The 18411-nt window shown below is 40.3% G+C and overlaps 1 protein-coding gene across 1 annotated transcript in view; it reads left to right on the top strand.

Annotated features, from left to right (window-relative positions):
* The window catches only part of CACUL1 (CDK2 associated cullin domain 1), a 74466-nt gene that overhangs the window by 40520 nt on the left and 15535 nt on the right, over nucleotides 1–18411 (top strand). The window contains exons 5-6 of the mRNA XM_034777115.1: nucleotides 939–1041; nucleotides 14639–14728. Coding sequence (XP_034633006.1) covers nucleotides 939–1041; nucleotides 14639–14728 — 193 coding nt within the window. The remainder of the gene's footprint in view (nucleotides 1–938; nucleotides 1042–14638; nucleotides 14729–18411) is intronic.

An 18411-nucleotide genomic window follows, 5' to 3' on the forward strand; every position in this document is an offset into this window, starting at 1 on the left:
TCCCCGGTTCTACTGGGAAGAACATGGCTTCTGTTTTGGCATGTACTGTACTGAATGTTAGTACACTGTCTTCTATGGTTGGTTTAAACTCCTAGTTTTCTGCAGTGAGATTTATTCCTGGGAATAGGGTGTGTTGATTGGTGCTCGTTGACTGACTCTTTGGCAGCAAAGCAAAAATATTGTGAAGTTAAGTGTAAATAGTGGTTGTGCAGTGGTGGTTTTCTCTTGGAATTGTGAATTAAAAACAGTTTACAAAAAAGACTAAACCAAAAACTTAAATCTGCAGGACCTCTCCAACCAGATCATAATTTCAAAGTCAGTCAATTTTGTTCATAAACTATATGACAGTCTTTAATGAAGACCTGTATAATCCTCATGAAACTACCAGTGCTGTCACAAAATCTGTTAACTCTCCCTTGCCATGAAGCTGATGAAAAACACTTCAGATGATTTTTACACGCATGTTCACCCCCCCCCCCCCCCCCCCCCCCCCCCCCCAAACAAGTAGGTGAGTAGAATTTTGCAGATAGTAAATCACATCTTAAACATTTGGATGCCTTTGATAAACGCATCATTGCTATAAATATGATATCCACACCTATTTTGGTATTGTAGTCTGTTCAAAACTATCATTTAAAGTAAAATGTATTTTGCAGACACAAACCCCAATTCTGCAAACACGCATGTGCTTACCTTTGAGACTGTCTCATTGGCTTCAGTGGTACTACTCATGTGCTTAACTTTAAGCATGTTGCATGTTTGTAGAATCAGGGTTGTTTATTTGCTAATCTGATTCATATTACACAAATCGGTTTAGAATTCAAACAATAGCATTATTACAATTTTTAAATTTGGACTCCATTTGGTGGTAAAGTATATTTGCTTAGTCTGCTATTGTAAAGTCAAATATAAAAACCTCTGTCTGTATTGTTTTCCAGAATAAATTTTACATAGAAACCAAGCTTAACAGAGACTTAAAAGATGACCTTATAAAGCTGTTTACGGAACATGTTGCAGAAAAGCACATTTACAGCCTAATGCGTAAGTAAATTTATTGGACTTTTCTTAAAATGGGGGGCAATCAGATTCTGTCACAATTCTGGGAAACTATAATATTTTCAAGTGTAGGTTTTAGGAGAAAAAGCAGAATAGCTAGGAACAAAATGGCAAAGAACTAGAGGATTTAAATGCGGATTCCAAGAACAGTACTTAAAACAGGATTTAAAGATAGGGGAAAGGGTGCCATACTGTGGGGGTTTTTTTGGTCTCCCAGTAAAAATGCAATGTAATAAGGTTGGTTATTACTAAATTTATAGCTTTATAAATGTTTTAGGAGGAAGAATGAGGCATATTAATGGCAAAACAACAATTGCGCTTTCACAAACATCATTTTGTGTAGATGTCGCTGTTGTCCAAGTACTTCATACCAAAGATGTCCACTTTACGATTACAAGAACATAATATTTTATTGTCCAGCTGCCTATGCGCTTTTCTAGTTTCAATATCAAAATGCTAAGTAAAATGTGGTGTGGTTGGAGGAATCAGGTGCCCAGATGTGAAATGTGGTTCTCGTCTTGCTGTACATCCTATCTCCCTTCCCACCCCACCGATTAAGAAAAAGTTGGGGGATGGACAAAGTAGTGGCTAGTGTAGCCTTCATTTTTATTTAAAGTTAATTTTAGTGATGTTATATTACACCATTGAGGTGTAATGGTGGCTACAGTCTCAAGTTTAACAGAATTATCTCGGTTTGTTTTAGATCTAGAGCTAATAGGAACACATGAAACCACAGGCAAATAACACATAATCACAAGAACATGGTCCACTATCTTTTATCCATTTTTATTAAAGTTACCGACAAAGTTATGAATGTCAGCATACACAATTCCTAGATATTTCCAAGCATCGGTTATAACTACAGAAATACTCACATCCTCCTAGATATTATTAGGGTCTGGTGGGTCTCTCATAAATTGATCATCAGTAGAGGGATGGTTCCTGCTAGAGTTTTCCCATAGGAAGCTCAATTTTCCCAATCTGGGTACCCCATTTTTATAATATGATTTTGCCTATACCTACATTCTGCACATGTATATGAAAGTGTCAACTCTCCTTTTTTCTTATTGGTTTAATATACCCTAGGAACTTAAGGGACCCCGATTTCTATAGGTTGTATAGGTTTCTCTTTATTTTCATTAGCATTGACGCACAAACTGTATCCTGTGGTTAAGACACATGTTGGAGGCAGATGTGCCTCTACAGCTTTTTTTGTGAATTAGATTAAACCGCCAGCTAATTTTTTGCAATGTTATCGCTTGGTATCTTTTTTCCCCCCATAATTTTAGGACATCAGGTTATTCGGTCACTTATTTAAGAAACGCTAACATCTCTCCAAGGCCTAAAATAACTCAGCTAAAAATCTTACAGGCTTCAGCCTACAGGTCTTGTGTTTCAGCCTTCCTTACTTAGACATCTAATATATGATTATACCTTCTAAATACTGATCAATCTTATACTTCTATAATCTTACAGATTAACTCTATTTAACATACAATGATTATATATAACATGACATGGTAATTAATCATAACATTACACAATAAATGAATAATACATTAAAATCATTGGCTATACTAGCCAAATGAACTGTGTAATACTGACAGACTTTCTCTCTAATGCTATTATGTTAATACAGGTGCAGTATACTAAACTACCAGATGACTTCCAAGAACTTTGGGCTGATTTAAACCCCAATCCTGCAATTAACTCCACGTGGGTGGGTACCTGCACTCCATGAAACCCTACTGAAGTCAGCAGGCATCCCACATGGCAGAGTCAATTGCAGGATTGAGGCCTTATGAAAGTCACAGTTGGCTCTTTGAGTAATCACAAGAACACTGCTTCCGCCATTGTTCCTACTTGTCTCTGTCTGCAATGGAAGATAGGTTTGCAGTATATATGTATGTTCAAGGCATTGATAATACTTATATATATATATATATATATATATATATATATATATATAAAAGTATTATCAGAGAGAGAGAGAGTGTGTGTGTGTGTGTGTGTGTGTGTGTGTGTGTGTGTGTGTGAGAGAGAGAGAGATCCCAGGACTGACACACTGAAGCCTATTATGTCAGAGTCATTGAAGTGATGGAAGCAACTACAAGCGTGGCTGAGAGCCCTTGTTCAGAATATCGCTGTCTAATCATCACTGGGTTTTGTGGTCTGTTACCATTCAGTTTGTTCTCATCCATTTTGACTTTATGAAGTACACCCAGGCATTGTACAGCTACAGTAAGATATGTATCTATGACATGCAAAGAGTCCTAGACCATTGTGATATCATAGGTAACTCAACCAATCACCACCCTTACTCTACAGCTAATTTGCATGCTATAATTTCATTAGTTATCTGAGAGAGACTGCACAGATGGAGGATTAAGTGGGTGAACTGCCACCCACTTAAATCTCCAAGCACAACCCCTCTCCCCACCAGATACAAATCAAGACATCCACCCATACAACACAACCAGCATACCGAATAACCTCAGACACACACAGTCCCTTATGTTAATACAGACCACTCATTTGCCACATGAACAAATCCACACAACTCTCCGGGCATAACACAACCAGCACACCCAGTATAACCAAACATCACTCTGAAGCATAAAATGTATGAGTCAGTATGTAGCATGAAAATATCTACACACGTGGTTGATAGCTCTTTTTGTTCAGAATATCACTGGGTTCAACCATCACTGGGATTCATGGTCTGTTACCATCCAGTTTTTAAGTTCTCAGCCACATTTGGCTCTCTTACTACACATAACTTTACAAATTACACCTATACGACAGCATGGGCTTTCAGCTACTAGTGTGATTTAATTTAGTATGACCTTCTGTAAGGAAATAAGCTCTGTAGCACACTAGTTAAAATTTTTAGAAAATAAGAAATTCCTGATCTCTTTTGCCATATAATTTTTCTGTGAATTATAATTGCAATATCAAAAGCAATATACAAATAACAGAAAAAAGAATTTACCAGGTAACACATGTGACTTTTTCCTTTGATTACCACAGGCTATCTGTCTTTCTTCTCTACTGCTTTGTGATGAGCTGCAGAAATCAAATTAAAAGAAAATATTGGAAAAAGATAAAAAATAAAAAACTGCAGGAAGTAGAGAAACCTACTGTTTGGCTTTGTGTGAAGTAGGGTTGCCACCCCTGCAGGATTGTCCTGGAATCTCTAGGAATTAAAGGTTAATCTTTAATTAAAGATTGTCATGTGATGAAACCTCCAGGAATACATCCAACCAAAATTGGCAACCCTAGTGTGATGTGCACTGTTAATGGACACCCTGGTATGACTTCATTTATTTAGTCTCACCATTCAGCTTATTAGAACTAAGCCATTTAACATCTTGTGTTGTATTTTTAAACCTTTCACAAACTTTTTACTGTGATCTGACTTTCTTATATCCTGATTGTAATAGTGCTTTTTAAAAATCAAACGTAAAAAGTGGTATCTTAACAAAATTTTAAACTTGCTAAAGTATCCCAGCACATATTATACTACAGTAGGGAAATTGAGAAACATCTTGCAGTAACCTTCTCAAATAGTCACTCTAAAATTTAATGCCAGAATAAATGAATTTCCCTTTTATATTTTAAAGACCGTGTAACAAAAACAATATTATATCGTACCCCAGTGACTACCTATGGTTTGACTCAATATCTTTATATAAATTGCATTTTTTAATTTAAAAAATAATTTGGATGTCAGGTTACCTGCTACTATAGTTCAGTGAGACAATATCATGAGAATAAACGTTCAAAATAGGCATCTACTTAGACAAATAAATTAACTTTAATTTGTGGGCCTCTTGGAAGATTGAATTTTCCAATATATTTGAGAACGTTTTGATAAGATGTTGAAGCTGTCATTTTTTTTAACCCCCTCCCCCCCCTTCCTCCCCCGAACACACACAACGCCAATCTATCACTATGAAAAATGCTTGGAGATTATATATTCTAGGCTCAACACAAAAGAATAACTTTTATTTTTACTTTTGAAATTTGTTCATCTTTTTAATGCATTTTTGTTGATGGTATCTTGTCAGCCTATTGAAGGCTAAAAGTTGAAATTTCTATTTCAATTCCCATTCAAGAGGGAAAATGAGTATAGTTTAAGTTTAATTGATTTGTAAAGTGCTCCTACACAAAGGCACTGTCAGAAAAAGGACATATGGCATGGAGATTTTCCGCCTTTAATATGCTGCAAAGGCAAAAGTCCCACTGACTAAGGCTGTCTACACTAGCACTTTTGTTGGTAAAAACTTGTCGGTCAGGGGTATGAAAAAACATAACCCTGACCATGGGCGGCCGGTGAACCGGCTGTTGAGGGAAGCTAGCCCTCGGCCCCACCCCTTCTGCCCGAGGTCCCACCCATCATCCTTCCCTTCTCCCTCCTCTGCCCCACAGGAAGCAGAGCACCCCGTGGCCCCACCGCAACAGCCGTGGGCCGCCTGAGCACCCCCAGTCCCAGGCGGGTCCCTAAACCCTGCCTCGGAGCGCTGGGCGGTGTGGCCTTAGTGCCTTCATTCCTGAGCTCTGGGCAGCACGCCAGCTGCCCCAGCCCTAACCAGCTTTGGCTATTAAAGAGTGGGAACTGGGAAGGAACTGCAGGAAGGGGCCTAGGGATGGAGTATGAGTAGGGTCACACCAGGCTGTTTGGGGAGGCACAGCCTCCCCCAGCCTATGATACCCACTGCCTATGCCCCTGACCGACATAAGTTTCACTGACAAAAGTGCTGGTGTGGACAGCGCAATGCCAACATAGCTAACACCGCTCATTGGGATGATTATGCCTGCAGGAAAGCGCTCTCCTGCCGGCAAAGAGCGGCTTGACAGGACACCTGACAGCGGCATAGCTATAGTGGTACAGCCGTGCCACTGTAAGTTCCACAGTGTAGACATTGCCTAAAATAGGGCCTGCTTCTGCTCCCTTATAGTTGGGGGTGAGAAGAGAATAATTAGAACTCTAATCTTACTTGGAATCCTCTAATGCACCTAGGCAGTTGGGGGTGCAATGGGTTCTGAGTTAAAGCCTATGGTTGAGTCCGGGGTTGAACTTGAGCTGCTAACTAGTGTTAAAAGCTGAATTTCTGTCTCTTCACTGCTATTTTATGAACACACCTTTTATGTAGCATAGGCATTCCCTGACTTGTTGTTTGTTGTGGGTCTGAATTTAGAGTCCCTGAAGGAAAAAGGAAACACCGGCATATGGCACACAATCTTTTGTGACCAGTGCAGGATGGGGCCTACGCTCATCCTTGCTTTGCAGAAAAAGCATAAAATAAATGAGCTTTGTGCAGATTTCTAGCCATGTTTTGCCTGTGTTCATACCCGTTCAACCTGATTGTCTTTGCAAAAATTCATGGGTGTAACTGGTTGCAGAATTTGGCCTTTAGTGTGCTATTTCTGGACATAGTATCATAATTTAAAAAATACTACATAGATGTGCCCACACAACTGTGTACATATGTATAGAAAAATATATGAAATCACACAAACAGAAATAATTGTCATGGCAGAGCTCTTTAAAGTAGAGCCACATAAACTAAGTGAATATAACCATATTATTTTTCTTATGTGGGCTAAAGCTGCCTTCATTTGATAAGGCAGCTATATTAAATGATTAGTGGCGCATTTACTAAATGCAAAACAACTTTACTGGGTATAACAAGGAGAGATGCAACATCTGCTTTACAGGAAGCTTTGGTAATATTGAGTTATGCAGATAATGCCTTCTCTTTTTATTTCATGAAAAAATCTAGTTTGTTGTTGATGGGATTTATGCATGAGATTATTATAAGTAACAAAATCCAGAAATAAGTAATAGTCACTAATCTAAACCACAATCACTTTCTTTATATTGTAAACCTAAATACAGGTCATTTGAAAGGCTTAATGTTTTCATTCTTTTCAAACACACTAATATACAAATCTCCAGTCCTTCACTTTACAATAAACTGAGGTAGAAGATAGTTTTGTTCCTTCACGCTCTGTGCGAGCGATATGTCGCATTTGAAATGGTAGGAATAAAATGTTTTCTGATAATAGAACTACTATTATCCCTCACAATTTGGTCATTGACATTTAAAGTGGATTGTAATTCAGGAAGCCAGGCTTTTCTACAGGGCTAGTTGGAGACCTCTCCAGACAGTCGTGGCTCACAGCTATGCCTTGTATCCAGAAGAACCTTTAAAAAATGATTACTTTGTTGTGTGACATCACTGTTCACTGATGGAATAATAGGTACCTGAAATTCTGTGGTCCATTTGCAACTTCTTATATCTGCAAACCTATCCAGCCGCCTTCTTTAGTGGCAAAAGAAGATTTTCAAGTAACAACTGAGGGTTCATGTTTGAAATGAACAACTCCTTGGCACCTCCAGGAAGGGCTCACTACAACTCTAAAGTAGAAAGCTCAGTTGAGGGTCTGATGCCCAAAGAGCATAGTGTGTTTTCTGTTTATCTATGGATAGACTAGTGATTTACTATTATAAAGGCCTGGTCTACGCTGGCGGGGGGGGAGAAAGAGGGGGGAAATCTATCTAAGATACGCAACTTCAGCCACTCTATTCTCGTAGCTGAAGTCGACGTATCTTAGATCGAATTAAAATTACTTCGCGTCCTCGCGGCGCTGGATCGACGGCTGCAGCTCCCCCATCGACTTTGCTTCCACCTCTCGCACTGCTGGAGTTCAGCAGTCCACGGGAGAGCGATCGGGGATCGATTTATTGCATCTACACTACACGCGATAAATCGATCCCCGATAGATTGATCGCTACCCGCCGATCCAGCGGGTAGTGTAGACATACCCAAAGACTTGGGATGATCCTGTTCTCACTCCAGAAACTAAAGAAAGTCAGGTGACTCTTGCCAAGAAGATGTGGTCCATGCAGCATCTAGATACTGAGAGAAATAGCTGTACTAATTTCAATTGGTCTACTAAAGAACAAGCTAATAGGGAACAAACTGGATTTGGAAAAGTATCTAAAGAAAAATAATTCTGATTATTCTCAGTCTAGAGCAATGGTGCTCACTAACTTGTTTGGCTGGGGTGTGTTAGATTCTATCCTTGGGGCACACCAAGAGCCTCCGTAAATGTTGGCATCATACACTCCAAAGCTGACTTTCACCATTCCTGTTTTCATGTACACATTCTCCCTTCTCTCCATGTCAGTATTTGAGCTAAGGAATTTTCAGAGAGTTAATTGTAGTTAAGGGAAAGCTACCCTTGTAAAACATGTGATAATGCCTGCCGTTTGGTCCAGTCTGGTGATTTCCAAAAATGAAAAGATTGCCCTTCAAAAGCATCATTTTGATCCAAAGATAAAGCACTCCTGTCTTGAGCAGGAATCATTTAGCTGAACTAGAGGAGGAGATCAGCTCCACCAGAGGAAAGAAATTAATTTCTTCCACGCAGCTTCCCAGTTGCCACTTCCCTTTTTCATGGCTGCGGTGGTCAGGGGGCATGGGACTCAGGCTGAATCTTCATGCTTTCCCTTCACTCACCTGTCCTCTATATGAATGGATGAGAAAGGGAAACCTCCAGCTGCCTGTTAGTACAGACGCTCTCCGACCTACAGAACTTAGGGAACTTTTTGTGTAAGTGCGCGTTTGTGTAAGTCGGGTTTGCGTAAGACAGGGAGCGTCTGTATAGGTGTGTGATAGAGTGTACCTCTTATCCTGAGGAAGTACTATAAGGAAAGAGGAACGCTGGCTGGCTATTTTACTGATATAAAACCCTTAGTCAGATTTCAAACCAGAAGTGCAAGATTGGAATAAAGATGGACCCCCAGAAACAGAATCCCATTAAGAACCAGAGTCTAAGCATGAAAATACAGGCACAAAATTATACTAATGGTTTACAATATAGTTCAACACTGATTTTTTTTTCTAGCCCCACACTTTTTTAGACTCTGCTTTCCCAAGTCATAACATATACCTAGACAGTCATACAATTAGCTAATCAAAAGCTACTCCTTTATTTGACAGGTTTGTTATCTACAGGCTGGCTCACTATAATAGCAAGCAGGCATTTGATTTCTGTAGTACTAGGTTCTAGATTTAATTTACTTAAGTGCATTGAAAATAAATATTTACCTGAAAAGATAAATCTTGATATTGATCAAGAGCCAAAGCCAATATTTCTGTCAGTGTTTGTCACAAAAATAACTGTGGCATTGATTTGTGTGATTTACATTCTGAAGTCTGAGAGTCTGACTTTCGGTCTGTCAGGATTTTTTTTTTTTTTTTTTGCCCTGACACTGGAACCGCCTCCCCATCTCCCAGAATTCTTACTTGTGAAACATTGAATTGATCCTATGATATATTTTAGTCAGAGTTGTCATTTACAGTGTTGTTTCTTTTCCCCAGTCATGTTCCCCCAGACTCAGCAAGGGTCTAAAGTTGTTCACTGTTTCACATTTAAAAAGGGCAGGATTTCTTCCATAATCTCATATGAGAAAAGGGTTTGTTTTAAAAGGTCTTCTTTGACAAAGATAGGGGAAAGTGCTTCAACTGTAAAAAAAATTTCAAGGAGGAAGCAGAAAATTTGACCTGGAAGTTGAATAAGTTCAGCGATGGCTCTTTGCAAAAGAAATCCACTCAGATCATCCTTTCTTGCTTCTGATATGGAATTAAAAAGCATAAATACCATATGAAAATGCAGAAAAAACTAAGGCAGTTGGAGGCTGGTACATGTTGCAGGGAAAGAGGTTTTCTTGCAAGAGGTTTTTCCCCCCCACTTTTTCATACCTCAGTTAATGGACAGGCAGGAGAGGGTGTGTCACTTGATTTGCACTCCAGCGTATTACTAACAGATGTGTATCTCTATACTGTCATCAGTCAGCTCATTAATGTCAGGGGAACAAAATGTACTGATTCTTTCTTTGTTTACTAAGAAAGAAGGCAGTAGTGTGACTCACTGTCTTACACTGATGTGTCCCATGCCCAGCTTTTATATATGGGAAGAGGGACTATGCAAAATACTCAGAGAAAACTGGACAGTACTTAATGCCAAGATCAATGCCTGAATGGGCTGCTATGGCAGAGAAGCTGGTGTCTTTCCCCACCTCACCTTTTGGAACAGGCAGGCAGAACTCAAGATTAATCAGATTGAAGGATTTTGCTACCTTCCAATGATGACCTCTCTTTATTTCTCCAGTTTGACTCTTCCCTCTCAAGGGGTCAGCTACAGGAAAGCTACCTGCAGCTGCACTGGCAAAGCAAACTAGAAAAAGGGCCTGAAAAGAATATCTATGTTTTTGGTTTCCTGGCTGCCAAGAGGGATGGGAAATGCACAACATTCTCATGGGTGCCCCCATGTAAAGCCCTGCAAATCCATGGATATCCACTTTATATTTGTGGATATCTGCATCTGCGGATAGCCACGGACCATTTTTGAGGATTGGACGCGCATACAGATTTTGTATCTGCGCAGGGCTATAAATATAGGATCTCAAAGGCGGGAAAGCAGCTGTGTGCAGCTCATAGCCTATGCTGCTTCTCCGCTTTCCAGAGCCTATGCTCCCCCACCCCCGTACGTATGTACTTTGTAGAAGCAGCTGCCTCCCTCTACAACTGCCTTGATAAGGCAATAATGAAGTTGGGAGAGGTTTCCTGAATAGCTTGGCTGCTTAAACCATGGTGATAGGAGCATGCGGGATTTTGCTGCCTCTCTTGATCTATCACCTCCCCTTTATCTGTATATGGGGGTGGGGGAAGAGATTATAGGCTGCTTCCCTGTCTTCCAGATTCCCCTCTTCCCCCCAACAACTCCCATACAGAGAAAGGGGAGGTGATAGATCAAGAAGCGGTTGTCTACAGCTCATAACCTAGGAGGCTGCTTTCCTGCCTTCCAGATCCTCATAGGGAATATAGGATCTCGAAGGCGGGGAGGCAGCCTCATAGGCTTTTTGCTGCAGACAGCTGCTTCCCTGCCTTTGAGATCCTACAGTACACACCCATGCACACAGATGCTCCTCTGAGAGGCACTGTCAGCGTGCTGCTGCGGGGGTGGTGCGGATGCAGATAGAGATAAGATGGAGTGCAAGTCGCAGGTTGGACACAAGTTGATTCTTGCTGAGATGGATCGGATGCGGATCCACATTTTTGTATCTGCGCAGAGCTCTACCCCCATGCTTGCTTTACCTTTAAGATAGGGTTGGTACTGCTCCTACTTTCCTTTTCACTCCTACCTCAATGAGGAAATTAATCTGTGTTGTAGGAAAGGAACTATTTTTATTTTTCATTTAAATGACTTGGGCCCAGCAACTGTGCTGTCTCAAAATCAGTACAGTTTGAGTTAATAATCCAGAAAAGCTTTCCTGATGAGCTATTGTAGCTTTAAGGCTGGTGCAATCTGCCTACCAAAAACAAGTGGTAAAAAATGTTGGTGAGTTAAGATGTAATAAGGTTTGGGGAGGAAAGCACAAATTCACTTCTGTTAATGAGAGGATTGATCTCCAGGTGAACTTGCTAATGAAATTTGTTTATAAAAAGGCAGGTGCAGTAATCAGTAAACCAGCACAGAGATTACTGTTCACTTTTCTTGCCATGTATTGTGGTCTTCAAAGACTACATAGTGTGGAATAGAATTATATCTCAATTTGAAAAAGAAATGTTTTTATGGGAAAAAATCTAAACTAGTATGGAAATACTGTAGTCAGCAACTAAAATCATGTTTAAGTCTAAACATCTCCAAGCTATGAGTTAGTCATGCAAACAGTCCTAACTTTCAGGACTAGTTCCATTGACTTCAGTGCAAGGACTACTCATGTAAGTTTGCAGGTTGGTTTGTGAGCTGTCATCTCCTATGACAGTGGGGTCCCACCTGGGGTCCAGTGTCCGCTTGTGCACTTCAAGTGTCTAAACTGTGCCCTTGGGCAACTGTCACTGAGAAAAAAATGTATTTTGTCTGTTCTATAAGCTGTACCCCATGATTTTTAAACAGTGTTTGAATCAGCTCTGTCATTGCAGGGGGCCAGTAGGGGACAGCACTTTTCTAGCTGCCTCCCATTGTTTCCTCAGCAGCCCCAGGCTTAGCTCTGATGTGAGCTGAGAGCACTTTGAGCAGTTACTATCCCTTTGTTAGCTTCTCTGCTGGCTTCTTGCTGCATTGTAGGAGTTGAAGAATGAGTTGCATGCTTACTTACCAAATTGTGGGAGCCCCAGGGAGAACACAGCAGTTTTCCTCTGCCAGGGTCTAAGGGAAGGAATACCTGTTTAAAGATGGCTCCCCTTTCTCCTCCTCATACAGCCATGCAGGATAGCCCAGGAGAGGGAGGGCAAAAAAGGTGAGAACCTGCAACCAATTATATCTCCCTTATTCTCTGCCCCAGCCCTATCACAGATGAAAACAGCTTGGGGGATGGTTCTAACGTGCACCTGGTGGAGTGCAGTGTGATCCATCATGCTTCCTCCCTCCTTCCCGGCCCAACATGCCTCCTGTACCATGGGCAGCAGGGACAAAGCTGTAATAGCCAACACTGTTGGCTCTACATCTGTTAGAGACCCACCCATACAGCATTTTGCTTGGATCAGATGTGCCTTAAAAGAAAAAAGATGTTTTGTGTCTCTGGACACTTGAAGGCAAGATTTTGTTTTCCATAATGTGAAAGCAAATATATAAAAAGGTATGATTGGTTTATAAATTTGTTTCAGATTTCATCCCAAGAAGACTGTATCTGACTCTGATTTTATTTTCTGTGGTCAGAGGCATCGAAGTAATTTGCAGCTTGAAGCATGTTTTATGCACTTGTTTAGGGAGCTTGCTTTTCTGACTTCTCTCTGTCTGGCTGATAGGAACCTAACATTTGGTGATACCGTTCTTCTCTATAATAATATTCTGTCTGTCCTTCCCCATTTTGTAAAATTGCCTGTGATGAGTGTTAGTCCTGCTCAAGTATGATTAAATATCTCTGGCTGTTGCAGCCTATCGGGGATATAAGATCAAACACTACTACAAAGCAAGATTGGCTATTGGGTTACCTTTAAAGAAGTCAGTGAATTATGTCCAAATGGTTTGAAGATACTGTCAATGGCCATGTATTCAGCTACTCCTAGCTGTGAACTTTCTGGCTTTTGTTGAGTTTATGTTCATTTTAATGTTTAAATATTTACCTTTAATGTGATTATTATTTTTAAATAGTCTTCTCAAACGTTTTAAGGAGGAACTGAAAAAGCCATTTAGACTTGTGTTTTAGATGTATGATATATCTATAGCTTAATCTCTTCTAGACCATATTTAGATATCTCTACACATCATAATAAAGCCTTGTTCCCTATGTGACATCACTGTATGCAGCTTTCCTGACTAGCCTACAGACTGCTGCAGGGAAAATCTGTTGGGGGAAGGTTGCAAATGTCTCACTGAATGCAAATCACTGTCCTTTCAAAACTTCCAGATTTAAAGGGACACTGTTCTTTTTAAAATCACACTTCTGTCTGAGACAAATATACCTATAATAGTTACAAATAGCACTTTGGATTACTATAATTGAAAGATTAAAGACAGAGATTTCTCTTGTCAGGTTCCACTGTTCTGTGCAGGTCTTTTATACAACAGAAGAGGGAAGAACTTAAAAAAAAAAAAAAAAAAAAGCTGTGATTGTAAGTGTGGTGACTGCCATCTTGACCAATATTGGGGATTAACTGGGGACACTACAGCTAAAAACATACGTTTCTAGCTAAAGAGGCAGGACCATGCTCTGTGGATGGGGTAGAGAGAGGAGTGTATAACACACAAGGACCAGTGGCTTCTAGAAACATACAAACATTAGCAAGAAGGGCTTGGGGCACGTGTAGCTCTTTAACAAAATGAATTACAAGTAGTTCGTATTGTAGTTTATACAGGTACAACATTAATCAAATCCACCTCATGTTAAAAACTAATGCCGCATAATATGCTTAATAACAACAGTACCAAATTAACTATCATTACACACATCCGAAGAAAAAGTTATTGATAGTGTCTCCCAGTGACATATTAAGCCAATAAATGCATCAAGAATGAAAGATAAATATTCTCTCCTATTTAAAAAAAGAAAGCACTCTTGCTTATAGCTGATTTTTAAAAGAGAGGTTTTGTTTCAGGGTGAGTGTTCATGTTCGGACTTCAAATACAAAGCAGATATTGTTGCCAGGATGGTAAATGCCTTGAAACAGTTATTAGTGGAAATTCTTATGCTTACCATAGCACTGTGAATGTTACTGCTAAAATTAAGTTGCATTTACTTCAGATCTGTCTCAGAATCATTGAAACACAGTTACTTGCCTGTTTTTCCTTACAAGCCCTATACGCTTAGCTGTAACAGGAGAAATATTATTTCACATTTTGGCCACATATAACTTTATATTGTATATTGCACTTTAACTAAAAGGTTATATTTATACCTGTAAGAATGCAGTTCCCACTCATTTGTCTGTCACTTCCCCATTATGAACATCGGGTGACAGACACAGAGCAGGAAAAAATAACTTTCTTTAACTGCCAAAAATGTATGCAGAGAACCTAAAGTATTTAACCAAGAAAATGGCTAATCAGGCTTCTCTTTTTGTTTCAGCTTTACTTTTAGAAGCTCAGTCAACACCGTTTCAAATAACCCCTTCGACCATGGCAAATATTGTGAAAGGCCTGTATACACTTAGACCAGGTAAATATTCATTGCTTCCTTTTGGACTCTCCCATTATACTATAGTGCCAAAACATTCCACAAACTAGAATATTATGTGAGTGTCATGATCTTATCTGTCAGTCAGTGTTTAGCTGTGTTGTGCAACATCACAGCAAAGCCTTTGTTATGAATGCAGTAGATCTATGTTGTGACCTGCAGGAGGACTGATTCTTGCATTGGGCTCCCACCTTCACTTAAATAGTGTAAAATAAGAGGGGAAACAAGCATGAGCACTGTGCTTCTTTGTATTACTATAAGGGGATGAGGCTGCTCAATAGGACAATCATGGCAGATATTCAAAAACAAGATAGATAAAACAGTGGGAATAGTATGGCCTTTCCATCTAAATGGTCTTTCCATCTATGATGCTGTGGTGATTAGAGAAGTAATTTTGCTATAACAAAGAAATAAATAATTCATTGATTTCATGGTAAAGTTTTATTTTGCCCTTGGGTAAAATTTATATATTGTGGGCTTCAAGTCCAACATTAGTTATCTCAACAAGCCCAGAAAATTGTTGTGTGTGAGGGTATGTCTACACTGCAATAAAAAACCTTTGGCACTGTCGCAGATGGCCTGTGTCCGCTGTCTAAGGGCTCTGTCTGTGGGGTTATCAAATTGCAGTGTAGATGTTCTCATGAGTGGGGCGGGTCTCAGAGCCTGGGCTCCAGCCTGAGTGTCTACACTGCAGTTTTCAGCCCTGCAGCCTGGGTTCTACAAGTCTAAGTCAGCTACCCTGGCTCTGAGACTCGGTGCTGTAGGTTTTTTTTATGGCAGTGTAGACGTACTCTGAGGTTTTTCATTCATTAGAAATTTAATATGAAATTAAGAAGGTCCTGTAAAGTATAATTTGGAAACTGAAAGGAGCCCTAGTCAAGGGACAGTATTCCCAAGGAGTTTAACAGTGCAGCAGCAGGTAATTTAAAATAACCATTACTCACTGGTATGTGTAGTTTGCCATGTGGTGAGCTCCACAGTTGTTATAAGACTTACGAGGCATATAATAAAATATGTAATTTAAACAATATTGTAATGAACATGTATTCATTATGCTTTAGTTAGTGACCAGGTATAGTCTCTGCTGTAAATCTCTACTGTCAACAGCATCTAACTGGCAGTGAGGAGAGGGAATGTTTTGGGCACCCTGTGAAGTTCCCGGAATGAACATTTGTTATGCTCCTTTATTTTTCTGCTTCAAAAACACAAATACCAAAATGGGCCTGGATTTCCTCTTATCTACAATGCCAGTTTTAGCTCAGTGGAGTTATTCTTGTTTTGTACTCGTGTAACTGCAAAGAGGATTGTATCGAGGTGCCATCACATCATCTTTTCTATGGCATTGCCACTCAAAGAACCAGAAATGACAGGAAGCTTTATGAAAATTTCAGAGTCTGGCGTGTATGAGGGCCAGTAATGTGGTGGTCAGACAATCTACAGAATTGACAGATTAATCACTCTTCGCAGGCATGTCTTATTTTTTATCAAACATTAAAAAGTATAAGTGATAGGAGGTAGGGGAAGGAAACTGGTGATGACTTTCATCTTTACCCTCTTTTACTTTTCAGTGCTGGAGAAGGAAAATGTATTTGAAAAGAGCACAAAGGCATGATTTCATTCTAAGTTGAGCCGATCTGTAAGATTTTGATATTACTATCCTATTTTATATCCCAAAAGACAAGAGTATTGAAAACCTTACAAAGCCTGTCAACACTGAATGGAACTTGCCTTGCCTTTTCCTTCACAGACAAAGTTTAGTTTGGTTCAGTACTGTCATTTCCCTCTCAGATTTTCAGTATTCTTATTGTGTTCTAAAGGATATTTAAATAAGATTGTTACCAGGTCATGAAAAATCCACTGGCTAGTGTTGAAAAGGAAGACCTAAGCCATTGATTTCTTCTGAATTTAAGCTTTCCCTTAAAAACCAGTCCGCTCGTGATACTTGCTGTCAGTTACCAGCTGATCCAACTCCTGTGGCAGTGCTTTTGCAAATCCCTCCCTCAGTGCTTCTCTGCCCTCAGAACATTCAGCATCCCCTTCCACTCCGTGCACTTCCTGCAGCGAGTCTGCCTGGGCGGGGCTCCTGGGGAAGCCAGAGGGCCCTGCACCCCAACTCTGCAGTCAGACGTGACTCTCATTCAGTGCAAAATGGAAGGTTTATTAGTCAACAGGAACACAGCATAGAACAGAACTTGTTAGCACGGAAATCAGTGACTTCCGGCCAACTCCGTCTTGGGGAGTCCTGGGCCAGAAGCCCTGGACTCCCCCTCTTCCAGTCTCCCCAAGCAGACTGCCAGCTTCCAGCGACCCGACCTCAGACACCCCCATTGCTCCTCCATGTCTTTGTCTCGCTTCCTGAGCAAAGAGTCACCTGGTTGCATCCCCCTCCCGGGTCTCAGGTTACGAAGAGCACCAGTCATAGCATATGTGCAGGCAGCTGGAGCAGCCTCACTTGCCTCAGAGGTCACATCCCTATTCCCACCGCCGAGGCATTGGTGCAGCACACAGGGAAACTGAGGCACACAAAGTATTCATCCATATAGTAAAACTCTCATAGGCTCAACAGTAAGACTCTCGTACCCCATAACAAGGGGAAATCCCCACTTCATCAGTCATGTCCACAAAAATGAGATTTTAAAAAATGATATTTGGGGTTCTTTTTATTTGCCTTCTGGTGTTTGAGGTTTTGGGTTTAACCATCTTAACTTTTCAGTCCCATCTTGACAATCCCGAGGGATAGAAAAATGAAAGCTGAGATTCTCCTGTAATTGCATGACTCCAGAAGTGTAGGCTTTAAGAAAAACACCAAACAGCACAAGACTTGCAATAAAATCATGAGAGTTGGCAACACTATAATTATAACTTTGAGTATCTTTTACTCTAAATTCTCAAGTCATATACCCAGTAAGCTGCATACCTGTTGACTTTGACTAGAAGTACATAGTTGTCTGAGTAATCCTGCTGGACACTTCAGAAGTAAGCATTCAAATACCTTTGTAATATTTAGAGAGAGATAAGTAAAGAATGGCTGAGTGGGCACTGTGAAATCTGTGAACAGTGCTTATGCTGTGGAAGAGAACAGTGTCTCTTTGGTTAGGAATTAAGGAAAGAATATTGAGTTTGTAGTATATATAACACGCCAAATTCTTAAATTCCATCTGTCAGACATTCACCTTGTCATGGCTTTAGTCAATACCAGTATATTAAAACAAATTGTTTGGGTTGAAAAGATGAAGATAAGGATACTATGTGAATGCCGTTCTAGTCAGACTGGAAGTGCTCTAAGTTTGTACCAAGAACAATTCCTCTGTATTGAAAGATGTTCCTTAGTAGAGTCAGTCCTTGATGACTTGGATTCTAACGTGTTCAGAGGAGCAGGCCCCTGGGAGGCTGTGAGACCGCCTCAAAGGTGGGAAGCTGTTCCAGTTGTATATGATTGCTTGATGCCACTCAGTCTGGAAAAACAAACCAAGGGAATATGAGCTTCAAGAACTATCTCTTCTCTACGCTCTGTCTCCAAATGGTTCTGTGAGACTAGGCGATTGACAGAGTAATAAGACAGGCTGGCAAAGGGAGGAGAAGAAAAGTAGTGCGACTGGAGAAACTTGCCATGCACTTAAGTACTCTGATCTGGGCTGAAGTCAGGGAGCAAAATATGTCCAGCA

Source organism: Trachemys scripta, chromosome 7 (assembly GCF_013100865.1).
Source record: "Trachemys scripta elegans isolate TJP31775 chromosome 7, CAS_Tse_1.0, whole genome shotgun sequence".
Classification (NCBI taxonomy): domain Eukaryota; kingdom Metazoa; phylum Chordata; order Testudines; family Emydidae; genus Trachemys; species Trachemys scripta.